Here is a 17,501-nt window from a genome sequence, read left to right as displayed (position 1 = left end):
GCTGGAGCGGTCGATCGGTAGCCAGAAATTAGTTGCAAATTTTGTTGAGCCTTGTTTTCGTCATATGTATAGAGTCCAACCCTTCCAATTTCAGTAAAAGTAGCTCTTTTTTTTTCCCTTCCAGGCCTGAAATGCATCTAGTTTTTCCCCTGGGTGCATAAATTACTCAATCCTTGCATGCTTATTTTGCAATCTCTACCTGCAAAGGACTCCAGTTCAGTGTTTTTCGAATTGGGAACTTTAGGTGGGCTTCAACTCCTAGCATCCCCTAGCCAGCATGCTTTTAAATAGATGAACAACGTGCATGAGGATTGCGAAATGATGGGAGTTGAAGTCCACTCATCTTAAAAGTGGCCAAGTTGCTGTAGTTCCTAAAAACCAGATTGTTACCATATCCTGTGGCAGTAAGTTCCACAGGTTAATTACCTGAAGAAGCCTTTCGAACTCTCGTATCTTTGAAAAGGAAACAATGCCTCCAAGTGAGGCTTAACTCCTGATGACTGGCAGTCAAAGCCTTGTCCCCTTGCCCTCTCCTTCCCACCCCTCCTTTAAGGACCCCCCCTCAACCACCTCCTTCATCTCTCCGCTTTGCCCAGTACCGTCCTTCCCTACAATTCCCAGGAAGGGTAGATTCACCTTTTGTATTTAGGACAGAATCTGAAGGCAATTTTGACTTCAAACTCTTTGCTGAATACCCCAGAAGCATCTACCTGCCAGGTCTGTAAGCAAGATTTTGGAACAAATGCAGATGTTGCTACACAGCCCTTTGGAGAGCATTTGATGGCTCCGTTGGCAGCACACAAACTTTTTCTGTGCAAGAAAATCCCACCACTTCCCTGACTTTTCCCCCCTGCTTCTTCCATTAGCTGACACAACCTTACACTCCGTCAATTAGACCAGCTTTTCCATTTTTAAAGACGGCAGCGGTATGTTTCCTTTCCTCCCTTTTACGCTGTAAATGCTGCTGCCTGCTTTTAGCCCAAAATTGGAAAGCAATTCAAATCCAGATTTGGCCTGACTTTAATTGCCTTTGACAGATTCCCTCCCTCCCCAAAATGCAAAAAGATAGAATTATGCAGCCAGAGAAAGAAAAAAAAAGAGTATTTAATGCCTTACTAAACCAATACTGTTCATTTCAGGTGCTAAATGGCATCTTTTGATAGACTGTCTTCCCCCACTCTGCTAGAAGGCATTAAGGGCGTACAACTTCTTTTCAGCTTAAAAGGGATAATTGTAGCAAACGATAAGCCTGAAAGGTAATTTTCCAAACTGAATAAGCATCTTGAATAGTGATCAAGATTCCTGAGCTATCTTGCTTGCTTTTAGTGCTGTTAAGATGAGAAAACGGAGCTGCTTTAACCAGACAAGTATGAAAGGTCTCTTCTTAAATTTAAATTTCTACAAAAGGATTGTTTTTAATGTACACCAGGCTACGATTTGAAATATAGTAGCCACCCATCGTCCTAGGGGCATTAGGAGGAATTCAAGCTCATGAAAATACAATAAACTTTTTACAGAGTACAGAATAACGGAGTTATAGGTAACAGGTAACAGAGTTGTGTTGTAAATTAGAGGTCCAGGCTTTTGCTCTGTTCCAAGATGTCTCTCCTGCCTTCGTAGAGAGCTTTATTTTTATACAGTTTTACACAAGCAGATAAAAGCCTGGACAGTAACAGTATTCTAATTGGATAGAAATTATTCACCCCCCTCTCAAGATGCCATCCTCTCTAGATGAGATAATGCAGATAAAAGCCAAGAATTAGATCATAGAAGCAGGAAAGACCACAGCGCATGAGCTAAGGCAGTGCGCTGCTCGAAGCTTGGCACCGTGACCTTTGACCTATCTCTAGAGAGTTGGAAGGAACCTTGGAGGTCTTCTAGTCCAACCACCTGCCCAAGCAGGAAACCCTCTACCATTTTCTTATCATTCATCTTGGCCAAGGAACAAATATATCAAATCCCAGAAGGTTCCAAAGAAATGCAATTAGAAGTGTGGAATGGAAGATAGATGAACATCTTATTAAGCCTTCCACCTTCAGAAGAAGAAGTGTTATGTAAAATCTTCAATTGTGCAGAAATGGACAGACTCACTTTGGAACTCAAAAATAAAAGTGAATCAACATATTATGAAATCTGGACTAAATTTTATGAATGGTTAGACAAGAGGACGAATGCCAAAAAGGAGGTGTAGTGAATCTCTAGAAATATATATGTCAATGTATACTGAACTTGGGTGTGTGATTTAAGTTTATTGGATATGGATATAGTTGTTTAGGAGGAATTATGTAGTATGCTTGACATGTAATGAAGTAAGATATATGTAAACTTGTGTATAGATTAAGGAATATATTATTTATTAATTTGAATTAGATGGAAATGTTAGAAACCAGAGATGTCAAACCATGTCCATTGTTTTTTAAATTTGAATTATTAATAAAAAACTTTTTTAAAAAAATTAAGCCTTCCATTGAAACCCCTGGACTGACATAGAACTTATACACCGATTTAATATTAATTCTGTCCAAGCTTAAAAACCACCCGAATCCCTTCGAAGATTCACATCAAAGTGTGTCTCCAGCCAGTACTGGCATTTTTGCAAGGGATTCACAACAGAAGGCAGGGAAAAAGGAACTAGGATGCTGCTGGAAAAATTTGCAGGGTTGCAGTTGGCTGATTGGGGAGGAAGATCAAAGGCAAGCCTGAGAAATAAATAAAAAATAAAAATGAATCACTTCTATGTTATTGCTGAGAATCAACAGGACCTCATCGTCCCTAATTCCTTCGTTCCTTTGACTGAAAAATGCTTGGAATGACAAGTAGTCAGAAGTGACCGGAGGCTGCGGTCAAAGAAAGGCAATGTGGCAGTTTTAAATGTGACCGTACTGGACGGAGACCCTGCATACAGCAGTGACTTCAAGAGAAAAGGGGATATGATAGGCGTATGCCTATCAACAGAGTTTAATTCAAAACAGAGTTTTAAATTAAGAAAATAATAAAAATCCCACCCTTATTTTAATTTATACAAAGCAGGGCATGCATAATTTATCATAGCTTTAGCTTCTGGGCAGAGAGTTCCCGCTTCTTTGGTCTCTTCTGGCTTTTCTTCGCCTCCTTAATTTGCATTTTCACTTGATCTTGCAGCTGAGAAAAGAAAGCCTTGGAGGACTTCAAAGCTTTGTCTCGGCCGTCATTCTGCAAAGGAGAAGCGTTTTATTGCGCATCACTGAAATGAGCCGAGTGGAAACACACTTATCCTTTAAATAAAACGGACCCTTTCAATAAATGTGAAAGTAGCAGGCCGAGCCACACAAAGCTTTCGGGGAAAAAAGCCCGTTTGTATTGTGACCGTGACGAAAGAGCATTGGCAGCCCTTGTGTTAAGCAGCACAATCTTCCCAGCAGCCCAACGTTCCCCCCTCCTCCTCTTCCTCCTTCAGAAGGGCTTGGCGAAATCTACACATTTGTGCTTCGCACATGCTAATGAGGACGGAGGATGAAAGCGGTGTGTGTGTGTTTGTGTTTCTAATGGAGGGCAGAGAGAAAGTTGGTTCTACTCAAATGCTTCAAGATTCTTGAAACGGCTCCTTTGTAACTGTTGTTTTTTGTACCATTATCTTTTTAAAATTGTATTTGTGGCGCTGCTCAATCAGTTAGAAGCTGCATAGAGGTAGTCCTTGACGTACGACTGATCACTTAGTGACTGATTGAAGTTACAACCTTCTTGGAAAACGGGAATTGCAACCTGGTCCCGGTGGCTTTCCCCCCAGGTGGTGGAAACCAGCGATCATGTGACTGCATTTTATGACAATTTTACCAAAATGCCAGATGTTGCTTCCCATTTTTTGGGCAAAACCGCACCATAGTGAACAATGGGTTTGCTCAACAGCCTTGGTGTTTTGTTTAACAACCGTCACAAAAAAGGTCCTAACATCAGGTGGGTTACGTGACCAACTTGTTTTACGACTGTCACAGCATACGACTGCTCTGTTACGGTCGTCTCTTTCCAACCAAGCCTGTCTTTTGATTGGAAAGAGCATAGATGGGAATCTGATCCAAGACCATTCAGAGGATCTGAAATGATGGAAGTCCTCCCCTACCCCCACATCTGGATCTCCCTTCCGTCTGCTGTGGTTTGGAACAGCTCTGAAAATCTGGGATTTTTGGACCATTTTTTTTCCAGCAGTAGAAAACAGCCTACCAGCTCATGGCCAGCCAATGTTATAAAAATGGAAGGTGTTCTCGTGCTGAAGGCATCGGACAGACAAGCTTTGGGGATCTGGGGGTCTTCGGCCCCACTTTCTTAACCGTACCTTAAGCAAGGAGGTGCCCCTTTCCTTGGTCAGCTTTTTCAGCTGGGCCTCCGAAGCTTTTTTGCTGAGCTTGGCGCTGTGTTCCGATTTACTCTCCAGGAGTTTCTGCCTCCTCTCCTTCTCCTTCAGCTTCAGGCGTTTCATCATCTTCTTCTTCCTACGATCCCGTTTCTTGTCCGTGGGGGTCTTCTCGGCATCGGTTTTCACATCGCCCCCTTTGTGCTTCTCCTAAAATCCAAGCGAGTTAAGCATTTTGGCAAAAAAACCCCAAACCAACCAATTTCGATCCCACAAATCTTAGCAGGGAACTCGGAAATCTCCGTGACACCCAACCCAGGCCCACCACTAACATGTCCACAACCCAAGAAATGTTGCTTTCTCTTTGGAGCTGAAATGACATCGTTTTACTTTAGACAAGGCGGACACCGGTGTTAAGAAAAGCAGCGGTGGGTACGTGGGTCATATCAACTACATGAGCTCCCTCTGACTTCACCCCAACCTGGCAAGGAACAAGATTCCCAAGGATGGGATCAACTAGTGATGGAGAGCAGGAAATCTCAATGCCACACCTTGACTTCTTCAGGTGCCAGTAGGGCAGCATCGCTAACATGCACCGGAGCGACCTCTTCCATGGTGATCGCTGGGAGATTGGAGACGATTTTAACTTCCGGCACAGGCTACAGGAAAACAAACAAACAAAAAAGAGGCATGATGTATATACATCATTCAACCATTGCGGTCCTAAAAATAAACGAAGTGTAATTGGGTGGGTCAAATGCCTAAAAGCTGCATTTCGTCTCTACTTATCATCCTACAGAGACATAAAAACATTGAGAACTATGTTTCTCAACTGTGGCAACTTTAAGATGGGGAGGCTTCAATTTCTCCATGCTGGCTGGGGAATTCTGGGAGTTGGAGTCCCCCCATCTTAAGGTCACCAAGGTTGAGAACCACAGATGTGGACTTTAAAAGTCTCCTAAGGAGACTAAATTTCTCAACCTTTCTACTCAAAACTTTCAGCTTTTATTCATAAAATACTTGCTCCCCCAAGTCTGCAGGGACACCGTACTTACCGGTTTCGGCATGAAGTGGAAGTTGGACAGGGCATCCAGTTTGACGAAGAGAGAGTCCATCGTTTTCTGTATTTCGATATGCTCGGGTTTTTCTTCCTCTTCCGTTTTTTTCTGAATTAACACAACGTGGGATTAAGGAGAGCAATTCCCATTTTTTTAAAAAAGTATGGCAGGATATAAGGTATTTTAATTTTAATCTCGTATAAAATATAAGGTTTGGTTTCTTTTATAAAATGATTTGTAGTATTTTACCGCTGAATGCCAAGAAATTAAATATGTGGGTATAAAACAGGGTCTGAGAAACTTTTTGATCTGTATCTACCCAGGTTACCCTTGAGCGCTGCTGAAGTATTTCTCAAAAACGTAGAATATTTCCATATTGTTTCTTTCTTAAAAACCCAAACTTAATTTCTAACCATCTTGTCCAATCCTAACATATAATTCAAGCAGAATAAGAAAACAAAAGCAAATCAGTAAAATCCACTTAAGAATTAGCAATTGACTTGCAATTCTTTTTTTCCCCCCCACTTACCCTGTTTCCCCGAAAATAAGACATCCCCTGATAATAAGCCCAATCGGGGTTTTGAGCGCATGCGCTAAAATAAGCCTCCCCCCGAAAATATTCAAACACAGAGCTGGAAATCAGGCAAGAGAAGCCCCATCTTTTCCATGCACACCAAAATAATAAGGCCAAGCACTTATTTTGGGGTTCAAAAAAATATAAGATAGGGTCTTATTTTCGGGGAAATAAGGGTATTCACACAACCACCAACTCCTGGGTCTTCAAGTAGAAATAACCAAACCGCTTCGGCCGAGGCACATCCTAAATTTCAGTAATAGACACTAAGAGCCTCGGTGGTGCAGCGGACTAAAGTGCTGTTAAGTGCTAGCACTTAGCTGCCAGCTGCCTGCAATTAGTGCAAGTTCGAATCTCACCAGGCTCAAGGTTGACTCAGCCTTCCATCCTTTCGAGGTAGGTAAATTGAGGACCCGGATTGTGGGGGCAATAAGCCGACTTTGTATAGAACAACACCGCTTGGGGGGGGGGCGAAAGCCCTAATAAGCAGGTATATACAAAAAAGTATGCAGGCTATTGCTATAATGCATTGTAAGCCGCCCTGAGTCTACAGAGAAGGGTGGCATTTAAATTGGACTAATAAATAAATAATAAATAAACATACCTGGTTCAGTTTCAAATATTCCTGCTCGTAAATTTCAGCCAGACTCAATTTGCTCTTCTCATGATCCAGAGTCAAACGCTTCTTATACTCAAACGGATCGTCTTTCGGTTTTTCTTTACGGACAACATCATCCCAAGCCTAGGACACAAAATATATTAACATGATACGTTGGGAGGGGTTTTTTTGTTTGTGTGTTGTAAAAGAAACTCCAGATAGCAAAGCTTGCCACAGGTAGCAACGAGCATCTCATTTTGGGTTAGTTTCGCCTTGATGCAATTCTTTCTCTGTAGTAAGCCATAAAATTAGCTGACAAAATTGCAGGAGTTAAGAACACAAATCTGTACAATGTAAAGAGAGTTTTTTTTAAAAAAAAGCCATGCCAGAATAATGAAAATTTAGCAACCTTTTAACCCTGGAGTATCTAATTGCTTCCTTAGAAAAATTCCACAGCAACAGACTCTTAAGCAGTGTTCTTAAGGATTCTTATAAAACAGAAAAACCATCTTCTCCACCGCCTTCAAGCAAGGATACCCACCATCCAGACAACACGAAGAACAGCAAACCAGCATCAATCACGGAGCAGCTATGGTGGCCAAATGGACAGATTCCTCTCTCAAGCAGCATAAATGAGAGAAAGATTAACAATTTTTACTTGCCTGATCTTTTATTCTTCTCTTGATAATCTCTTCCAGCTCAAGCGTCGTTTCTTCTGTGACCATAGGAGCTGAGAACACACAAACCCACAAAACAAACTCCAGTGAGATTTAACAATATCCTTTCTGAGAATAACCAGATGATGGACATGTACAAACTGGCTTTCCTAGCTATAAGAGCCAGTTTGGCTCAGGTGCTGGCCTAGAAAGAAGGGAAATTGTGAGTTCTAGTCCTGCCTTAGCTATGAAAGCCGACTGGGTGACTTTGAGCCAATCACTCTCTCTCAGCCCAATCCGCCTCACAGAGGCAAATAAGAGGAGGAAGGTGGGTTGGAAATGTTCACCACCGTTGAGTTATTTGTATAAATAATAAAGGAGAGATAGAAATCAAATAAACCAATACGTAAACGCTAAGGAGCATTTCTTCCCCGGAGCTTTTCAGAGAAAGCGTCTCTGTGCTGAGTTCAAGGGTTACCCATTCGGACTGCGTGGTCAAACAGCAGCATCTCCTCCAAGAGGCTGTTCTCTGGTCTCTTCTGCCCCACAATTTCGCCCTTCAGTTGCCACGGCTTCTCCTTCAGCAGCTCCTCTTCGAGGGATTTTATTTTTTCACTCATCTGTTAAGGAGGAAACGAGCAAACTTTAATTCCCAAGGCACAAATGTTTTCATCCGTTTCTTGTTCCTTCCTCACTTTGTTTTTTTTTTCCCTTCCAGCCTGAAGATTTTGTATTTATAAAGATAATTTCAGATAACAGCGCAAATGGATTTAGGCCTAGTGCCGAGGCGCATGTTCACCTTTTCCTGTCTTTTCTCGAAGGATGATTTCATTTCGGGAGGCTTGTTAGATTTTTCCTGGAATGGCTCAGTTTCCTCTTCAACGTCGTTGTCGAAGGGCAAGGAGAAAGTCACTCTTTTCGAAGGGTTTTTGCTTTTCCCACGTTCGGTCTCTCTTATTCCACCCACGTCCTCAGCGCTCCTATTCAACCACAGGATTAAAAAAAAAATTCATTAGGCATATATTTTTATTTATTGCATTTTTATCCTGCCATTATTACTTTATTAGTAACTCAAGGCAGGGAACATACCTAATGCGCCTTCCTCCTCCTATTTTCTCCACAACAATCCTGCGAGGTGCGTTGGGGTGAGATAGAGTGATTGGCCCAAAGTCACCCATTGACTTTCATGCCTTAAGGGGATGGGACTAGAACTCACTGTCCCCTGCCGATTGGCTCAGTCACACAACTGGCTCTCATGCCTAAAGTGGGACTAGAATTCACAGATTCCTGGTGATTGGCTCAAAGTCACCTAGCTGGCTTTCATGGCTAAGGTGGGACTAGAACTCACAGTCTCCTGGTTTCTAGGCCAGCAACTGAAGCACCACACCAACTGGCTCTTACTGAATATACTTGTTATTGGAGTATCTACAAAGTTTGCATTATATATGTACAGTATTAAAGATTTCATAACTCCTTATTAAAATAGAACTGTTCCTTTATAGATCAGCCACATACTCGGGAGCGCTCTCAGCACTGCCTTCTTCCTCTTCCTCCTCTTCTTCTCCACCTTCCCCACTCTGGCTATTTTGATCATCTTCCTTTTCATCCAGGGGATCGCTGCTCTCATCCACAGGATCAAAGTAATCTTTATATTTAAGATCCCGAGCACTTTTAATTGCCTGAGGAAGAAGAAAAGAGAAGTTGATGGACAGTGAATATTTAACACACTGGAATGAGAATGACTAAAAGAACTGTTCTTCTCAAAATATGTGGGATATATCTGCAGAGTTTTGCTGTAGGATTTTCCAGAGTCCCCTTTCTGTCAAAGGATGCATGTAAACAAAGCAGAACTTTTAAATAATTGTACAAATTTGATAAATATTCCGTCTGCAACAATATCTGTGGACTTCAATTTCCAGAATTCCCCAGTCACCTATTCTAAGTTGATCTGGAGAATGATTTTGAAATCCAGGTCTTTCTTTGCCTGTCTCAGAGGGTCTCAAAATAATATCACCTTTAAGAGCAGACTAAATTTACCTTATAAAAATACAATATTTTCTCCCAAGCGCTTACCTTCTTCTTCGTTGCTCCAAACTCCTCCTCCTCCTCCTCCTCCTCCTCATCATCTTCAGAGAAAATCTCTTCGAAATAATCTATTCCATCGCTGTCATTATCTTTGTTTCCTTCTTTCTCCTCTGCCTCCAATGCAGCCTCCATCTCGGAGAGTTTGAAAAATCTGTCGTCCACCTGGGAGTCTGTCCCCGTCTTTTTCCTAATGTTCTTTGACTTTTGGGTTTGCTGCTCTAACTTATCGATATCAAAGTCCAACTCAGAATCCTCGTCACTGAAAAGACCATTTTTGGAAGCTTCCAAATTGCTTTTCTTCTGCTCAAGATCTTCTTCCTCTTCACTGTGACTGCTGCTGGGTTCCATCTCCGCTTGGTCCTCCGTATCCATGTCCTCCTCACCATCTCCTGCCTCATCTTCCACCTCCTCCTCAATGTCTGGAAGAAGGGAAAGCAACCCCTTTCCCTCGTCCTCCATGTTTCTCGCAACCGCTTTCTTCAAGGACCCCAGGATGGCATGGTTCTGGAGCTCCAGCTGTTGCCAGATCTGCTCCTCATCAAAGTTCTCAACCACCAGCTGTTCTAAAGGGCTTCCAGCCACGGTTTCTCCTTGGAGGGTGTGATGAAAATCGTACAGCGCTTTGGTCAAGGCGACGAAGTCAGCGGCAAGGCCGTCCTGGACACTGGAAAGCAAAGAGGTTACAGGCCCCTCGCCAAATGAAATTTGCCCCTTCTTTAAGCCTGGCTGACCCTCCAGGTCCTCATTTCGTGGCACACACCAACTTTTATCTTTACTTTTTAGATATTTTATTGGTGCCATGGTAGGGTTTTGTTTTTTTTTGTGAATCACCCAAAGTCATTGAGAATCAGGTGGCATACAAGCTTAATCATTAGGATTTATCAATTTTATTGAAATTTCATTTGATGGCTGTGAGTCACAGACTCATTGAAAATTGGACAGCAAACAAGTTTAATAAACCATTAATATTATTTTGTTTTTACTGTTTTTATTGTAATTTGTTGCAAGCCACTCAAAGTAGTTGAGAGTCAGTTAACATACAAGCTTAATAAGTCACCATTATCAGAATAGAATAGGAATAGGAATAGGATAGAATAGAATAGTGGAAATGAAGAATAGAATAGAATAGAATAGAATAGAATAGAATAGAATAGAATAGAATAGAATAGAATAGAATAGAATAGAATAGAATAAGAGTAGAGTAGTAGAGTAGAGTAGAGTAGAATAGAATAGAATAGAATAGAATAAGAGTAGAATAGAATAAGAGTAGAGTAGTAGAGTAGAGTAGAGTAGAGTAGAGTAGAATAGAGTAGAATAGAATAGAATAGAATAGAATAGAATAGAATAGAATAGAATAGAATAGAATAGAATAGAATAGAATAGAATAGAATTCTTTATTGGCCGAGTGTGATTGGACACACAAGGAGTTTGTCTTTGGTGCATACACTCTCGGTGTACATAAAAGACAAGATACATTCATCAAGAATCATATTATGATGAAGTTTTATCGGCTTTATTGTTAATTTGATTGTTGTAAGCTGCTCAGACAGAGCCATTGAGATTGGGGCAGCATCAACCATTACTATTCTTTCATGTTTCATTGATTGCTCTGTAATTTATTTGTCGTGAGCCCTTCAGTCATGGAGAGTTGGGCTGCAAACTAGCTTAATCAATCATGACATGGCTATTATTTTATTGCAAAGGAGGTTCCCAGGACACAGAGCCAGCAGGCGCGGGGATGAGACAAACAGCCCAAGGAAGGAAGGGAGAGGGGCGATTCTTCCCTGGACCCTCCCTGGAATCCCCCTCCTTCCCCAACCGGGCGCCCTCTGGGCTGCACCTGACGGACCCAAGCCGCCGCCGCCCTCCAAGAGGGTCCCTCTGCCTGCCCCGCAGGCTGGGAGCGATGGGCGTTGTAGTGCAACCCTTCGGGGGAGACCGATCCCCGCCCGAACCCGCCTCTTAGCCCGCCTCTACCTGAGGAACTGCTCGGGGCGACCCGCGGCGGCCCCCAGAAGCTCCAAACACGTGTCCAGCCGCTGCCGTGGAGACGGCGCCGCAGCGAAGTCCGCCATGCTTCTAGGGCGCCTCTTCGGCGCGTCCGTCCCCCAAACGCGTCCGCCCGGCAACGCACGCTCCGCGGAGGAAGGTTCCGCCGGGGAAAAAAAAGGTCCGGGTGGTTTTGCTCTATATTGACGGCTGGTTGCCTGCCCGGGCAAACAAGTGTAGTTCCCGAGCCCTTTGCAATGGGGTGAAGGCTCCGTCCGGACGCTTTTATTGCACTGCTCTCCCTCCTCTCCCTCCCTATCTCTCTTTGCTGCTTTCTCTCCCTTATATCTTCCCAACAGCCCTGCAAGGTGAGGCGGCCATCCTATGGAAAGGCTGAGCGAGAGTTTGCACGGGGTGGGCATGCACAGACAAAGGCGGGTCCTTTGGGGCAGGTGGCATCGTCGGAGCGCATTCAACCTTTGGAAAAAGAAAACCCTGCTTTGCAACAGACACACAACCCCCACGCATCCTTTGAATTGCTCTCCAACCTCCCGCTGATCGGAAAGAGCCTCGCCGCCCCTAAGTGTTGCATCCCCTGCCTTGCATTGTCACCTCTCTTTTTGTTGTGGTGGTGGTTGTTAAATATATACATGAAAAGGTAGCTATTTGGGGCGGGAACCCTTTAAAGAGGTTGGCGCTAGGACCCAGCGGCGGTGCTTTGCGAGCGGCTGCTGTTCCTTCGCCGCCTCCTTTTGGCCCCGCGGCGACGCCGTTGCCAGTTCTCTTTTGGCTTCACCTCGCCGAAAAGGCGGAGGAGCCGAGCCTGGCCGTGCCAGGTATAAAGATGGCCGCCCTCAAGGCTAAACTGGTGGCAGGTACGTGCTGGGGAGTTGGGGGAAGAAACGGGGCTGGGACGGGAGGGAGGCGCTTTCCGCACGAGACCCCTTTGCAACCTTGCTGGGTGGCGCTTTTTGCACATTTTGCATGCTTGCATTGGTGCAGGCGCGCATGAATGCCTGCAACCATCCTCCATTCTGCCGCTTGGCGAGATTAGGGGTTGCAACAGCTGGAATCAAGCTGGGTGCAATGCTCTTTCCCTCTGGGACCCTGCTTGGAACCGCGCAAGGCGGGACTCAGTTCCTCCCCTTGTCTGGAATGCATTCTAGGGGCAGGCTGCTCCTGTACATGGAGGCTCCATTGCCACCGCAGGGCAGCTCCTGCCTCTTTTACCTACCTGGCTGCTTTGGGGAAATCGCAGGTTGTGGGTCTCTGCTGCACGTGGGGAGAAGACAGCCCAACATCCCTGTTTGTAGGGTAGGCAGTCCTATAGTAGCTTTTCAAAGAGAGCTTCATTTTGTACAGTACTCCTGAATCACCTGAACTGGAGTCGATAGAGCGCTGTTTCTCAATGGACTTCAACTCCTAGAATTCTCTAAGCCAGTTTATAGTCCTTTAAAATGGGTAGACTTCAACTCCCAGGATTCCCCACTCAGCATGGTGGCTGGGGAATTCTGGGAGTTGAAATCTGCACATTTTAAAGTTCCCAAGTTTGACAAACGCTGCCTCCAATTCTTGAACTTGATATATGGACAAAAATGGCAAATCCAGCCTAAACATCTGGCTGGCTGTGGAACCAACCATAATAATAATAATAATATCTAACATTTAGGATGGTGGGAAACTTCCAAGACTGATTTTTTTCTTGCATCATGTCATTATTTTGTTGCAGCGATCTTTCCAATAATCCAGCAAACAGTAAACTGCTTGTCACATTTGTCTACGAGTTGTGGCAGCTCCAAGAGGCACATCTGTAGTTTCCCCCAAAGTCCCTGCAAGGCAAAGTCACTCGCCACTCAGTCCTGCCTGCAGCTAAATTGGCAACGAGTTCAAAATTTGAACAATGGAAGCGCCATTTTCTTTCATGTCCGTCTGAAGCTGCCCCTGCTGCCAAGAATGTGGTACCTACTCTCAGCCTTAATGTGGGGAGGAAAAATGGATTAGCTTATTCATATTTGCAGTTTAACACATTTGTGAATGTGAAACATCAGGCATTTTGCAGCGTGCTTAACAGCTGGGGAGAGAAATGCTAAAAGATTTCTCCTGTGAAACAATAAACATTGTATATAGGACATTTGGGGATATCAGGCATGGTACACAATCCACACTTTCTGCAGAAGGAAACCAGGCTCTTTGTCAGTCTGGAAAAGTTTGATATTTGGCTGTTGAGAGTGTAACTTTTGTGTGTCTGTAAATTCTTGAGAATGAGGTAGCATTTTCAACAATACAGTTAGTCCCTGATTTACAGCACATTTAGTGACTGATTGAAGTTACAGTGGCACTGAAAAAAGTGATTTATGACCGTTTTCACACTTATGACTGTTACAGCACCGCTGTGGTCACGTGATTAAAATTCAGATTCTTGGCAACTGACTCACATTTATGACGGTTCCAGTGTCCCAAGGATCAACAGGGCAGCCAGATTCACGTCACAACAGCGTGACTAATTTAACTGCAGTGATCCACTTAGCAACTGTGACGAGAGTGGTCATAAAATGCGACTGTCCCACTTAACAACAGAAATGTTGGGCCTCCATTGTGGTCGTAAGTCGAGGACTACCTGTACTTTCAAACACTTCTTTTAATTTAGCCTTTTCAGTTGTTAGACCAACATCATCCTGGTCCGTTTTCCAGAACTGAGGAAAGGAAAAGCATGAATGTCAGGTGTGCTTCCTTCAAAGTCCAGGAAATACTGGATATTGAGGAAGGATAAATTTGAACCGGGGACCAGCTGATTCTTAGCTCCATTTCTCTACACAAACAAGCACTCGCTATTTTTTTTTTCCTTGGGAGTAAGTCCCATTGAATCTTTTTCTGAGTAGGACGGCACTGTTTAACGCAGTGCTGGCTGGGGGATTCTGGGAGTTGAAGTCCGTCCATCTTCAAGCTTCCAAGGTTGAGAAACACTGGTTTAACGGACTTTTCTCCATCAAACACCCTCATGTCGTTCCTAAAAGAAAGGGGGAAGAAAAAACCACCCCAGGAGAAATTATTTGCACTTGTACAGCACTCTGGGGTTTTGAAAATAATAATAAAAAAGTGTTGCAGAAATATTTTAAATAATAAACACGGGCATAATAAGGATTGCAACGTGGGCTCCAGAAGGTTAGTTAATAATATATGAATAATGCTTTTCAAGATGTTAGCAGGAGGGGAAAAGGAAACTTTTGTAGAGACAGATCTATTAAGGAAACCCCACGTGGATTTTCTGCCCCGGTGAAATGGAAAAGCAAGACTTGAAAGGGCAAAACAGAACCTCAGCACTTTTTCCTGGAGGGTAAAAACAATCAGTTTGCTGACAAAGACCATGCATTGGAGCTGCCCTGAAAAAAAATATATTGACAGGGTCTATATTTGTAAGGTCTAAATGTCTTCAGAGCTGACATTTCAACCCAGCAACTAAATAGTTTTTTTTTCAACCTTGACAACGTTAAGAGGGATGGACTTCAACTCCCAGAATTCCCCAGCCAGCCTCTTAACGTTGCAAAAGTTGCGAAACAATATTCTAGAGTGCAATCTAACTGTAACCGCCCTAATTTTCAGAGCAGGAGAAAGAGCAAAGATGGCAAAACATATCAGGAAAATACGATGATCTCACAGGGTCCTCATCCAGATCTGGGATGTTGGTTATCTGAAGACCATTGTTCTTCCTTCATGGTCTTACCGTCCTTCACTCCTGCAGGGCTTCACCTGGGACCCCGCAGAGGTGAAGAGTCGTAGCACCCAGGCTTTCCAACTGTTACCCTGCACATCTGGAAACATGGTTTTTCTTCTTGTCCCAGGGCTTTTCGCGCGCCTCCACTGGAGATCTCCAATAGTCAGATGGTTCTCAGACCAGGCGATTCCCCAACCTTTGTGGAAGTTGGGTCAGCTCAACCACGTGGCCATCGCCGTGCCTGACCTGGAAAAAGCCACCGCTCTGTACAGGGATGTGCTACAAGCCCGAGTGAGCGAGGTCCTTCCCCTTCCCGACCACGGGGTCTACACGGTCTTCGTGGAGCTGGGGAACACGAAACTGGAACTTCTGCACCCCCTGGGAGAAAAGAGCCCCATCACGGGTTTCCTGCAGAAAAATAAGGCCGGGGGAATGCATCACATCTGCCTGGAGGTATTTTCTGGGTTTGGTTCCAACGCACGTTGAGCGGTGTATTTGAGGAACATCTGGGGCCCCAGAGGTTTTCTCTTCTTGTTTTAAGAAGGCACACCTTTATTTCTCACAAGTAACTCTTCGAAAACTGATACCTCTTTTGTTTTGCCAGGTGGACAATATTTCCAACGCCATCGAAGAGCTGAAGAGGAAAAAGATCCGCGTTCTGAGTGACAAACCCCAAATCGGTGCTCACGGAAAGCCGGTGGTTTTCCTGCACCCCAAAGACTGTGACGGGGTGCTGGTAGAACTTGAAGAAGCCTAGTTCTCCCAAAAGGAGGATGCGTCCATCCCACGTTGCAAGAGCCAAACTCCCCTTAACCAAGGAGAGACTTTGCACCTCTCTCTTCTCCGTGGCTCATATCTGAGGTGCCCCGGTGGGGCTCCCAAAACTTCAGGGCCCCTGTTTTGAAGGGGCAGGAACAGGACTCCCGGCGGCAGTTTCCGCTGAGAGATCCTGTACATCAGCAGGCAAGTTTCGGGGAATGCACCCCAATAAACTGTGTAACCAGAAATATGGAAGTAGAACTTCACATAAAGAATCACAAATTTACAATTAAAATCCAAGGAGAAAAGGGTGATGGGTGTTTGTGAGTGTTTGAGCCAACTTACCCACACAGGGCAGGGCAGTGGTTTTCAACCCTGGCAACTTTAAGATGGGTGGACTTCAACTCCCAGAATTCCCCAGCCAGGTAAAGTTGCCGAGGTTGAGAAACATTGCTTTAGGGCCTGCATTTTCTGTTCCTTGGAGTATGTATTTCCTTAATCAGCTGGGTGCTCATTAGGATTTTTGGTTTTTCCTCTAACCGTTGCAAGTCCAGGGTCTAATTTTACACCACCTTGAAAGAAACCATCTGAAAAATCTCAATTTGCAAGCGAGAAGGCAGGAGCCCAGTGGAGATTCACAGGTGCTTTTCTTCATAATTGATCCGTTATTCCCTTAAGAAAACACTTGAAGCCTTTTTTTCCTGTTGGTTTTCTTATTCTGAAGCATCACTTAATAATGAGAAGGTAGTTGTTATCCTATGAGCAATTTTGCCTTCCTGTAACAGTTGCTCTCAGGCAGCCTCTTCTCTGTTGTTGCCTTCTTGGTACGCTTACACATACAGTATATATATATATGGAAGAAACACTCTTTAAATCTTTTTTAAAAATTCAGCTGCTAGCCCTAAGAGAATTATTTCTAGTTATTAGAGCTGCTCATAATTTCAAATCCTTTGAATAAGCAATGAGCAATTAAAAGCCAGATTTGTTTAACCAGCTAAGAAAAATGTGTAGCTGCATCAAAACGAGCCGGTAGATTTTTTTTTTTTTTTTGCTGTAATTGAAAACACGGCCCTCTTGTCTCCCTATTCAGAATTTTACTTCTTTATTTATTTAGCGTATGGCATATCGTACATGGACTAGCAATATATATTAACATTTCATCCAGAGTAGTAAAACACAAAATATAAATGCTAAAAAGATCTATGTTCAAATACCAATGTCTCGCCCAGCTAACCATCCAAATGCAGAATCGTTTATACGAAGAAAAATCAGATACTGGACCAGTATATTCCCTCAGTTTACAGCCAGTCATGATGTGATCTTAGTTTATTCCAAAATAAGTCCCTGCTTTGCCCTATATCTGCTACCAATGTATGTCAGTAGGAAATAACAGATGATTACAAACAAGTTACTACAAACTATACAATCAAGCTTCCTAACATTGCTAAGCCAACAGCAAGAACTAAGCTTGCAAAAAGTGAATATTTTCACGTTAGACTATAAATAGCAGCTAACCACCAATGGAAAGAGTGCTAAAAGCAAGGAAAATTTGTAGATTTTAAGGAGGAGAAGATGCACTAAGCTAGATTCCTCCAGGTTTGTTCATCTTAAACATGGACAAAGCATCAAACATTTGTGAAGATTTCTTAATGTTCTGCTAGACCTAGATTTTTGCTGTTTTAACTGGAGGACGGTCACCATGATTTTTTGTTTAGAAGCTGAGCAGCTGAATCTGACTTCGGT

The 17,501-nt window shown here is 43.6% G+C and overlaps 2 protein-coding genes across 2 annotated transcripts; one reads left to right on the top strand and one right to left on the bottom strand.

The window, feature by feature from the left end:
* Positions 1–2,924: 2,924 nt before the first annotated feature.
* MPHOSPH10 (M-phase phosphoprotein 10) lies at positions 2,925–11,390 on the bottom strand. The gene is made up of 11 exons (XM_070953688.1): positions 11,276–11,390; positions 9,287–9,962; positions 8,729–8,892; positions 8,013–8,193; positions 7,692–7,833; positions 7,220–7,287; positions 6,564–6,701; positions 5,383–5,493; positions 4,879–4,986; positions 4,310–4,537; positions 2,925–3,192 (listed from the first exon to the last, which is right to left on the bottom strand). The coding sequence occupies exons 1-11, from the start codon at positions 11,371–11,373 to the stop codon at positions 3,046–3,048; spliced, it is 2,061 nt and encodes a 686-aa protein (XP_070809789.1). The 5' UTR covers positions 11,374–11,390; the 3' UTR covers positions 2,925–3,045.
* Positions 11,391–12,061: 671 nt separating this feature from the next.
* Positions 12,062–16,748, top strand: MCEE (methylmalonyl-CoA epimerase). The gene is made up of 3 exons (XM_070953621.1): positions 12,062–12,162; positions 15,127–15,452; positions 15,604–16,748. The coding sequence occupies exons 1-3, from the start codon at positions 12,132–12,134 to the stop codon at positions 15,754–15,756; spliced, it is 510 nt and encodes a 169-aa protein (XP_070809722.1). The 5' UTR covers positions 12,062–12,131; the 3' UTR covers positions 15,757–16,748.
* The last annotated feature ends 753 nt before the right edge of the window (positions 16,749–17,501 follow it).

This window comes from Pituophis catenifer, unplaced genomic scaffold (assembly GCF_029215685.1).
Source record: "Pituophis catenifer annectens isolate HBS135680 unplaced genomic scaffold, rPitCat1.0.hap2 SCAF_14, whole genome shotgun sequence".
Lineage (NCBI taxonomy): Eukaryota > Metazoa > Chordata > Lepidosauria > Squamata > Colubridae > Pituophis > Pituophis catenifer.
Note: the sequence above shows the minus strand (reverse complement) of the source record. Positions and strands in the feature narration are given on the sequence as shown.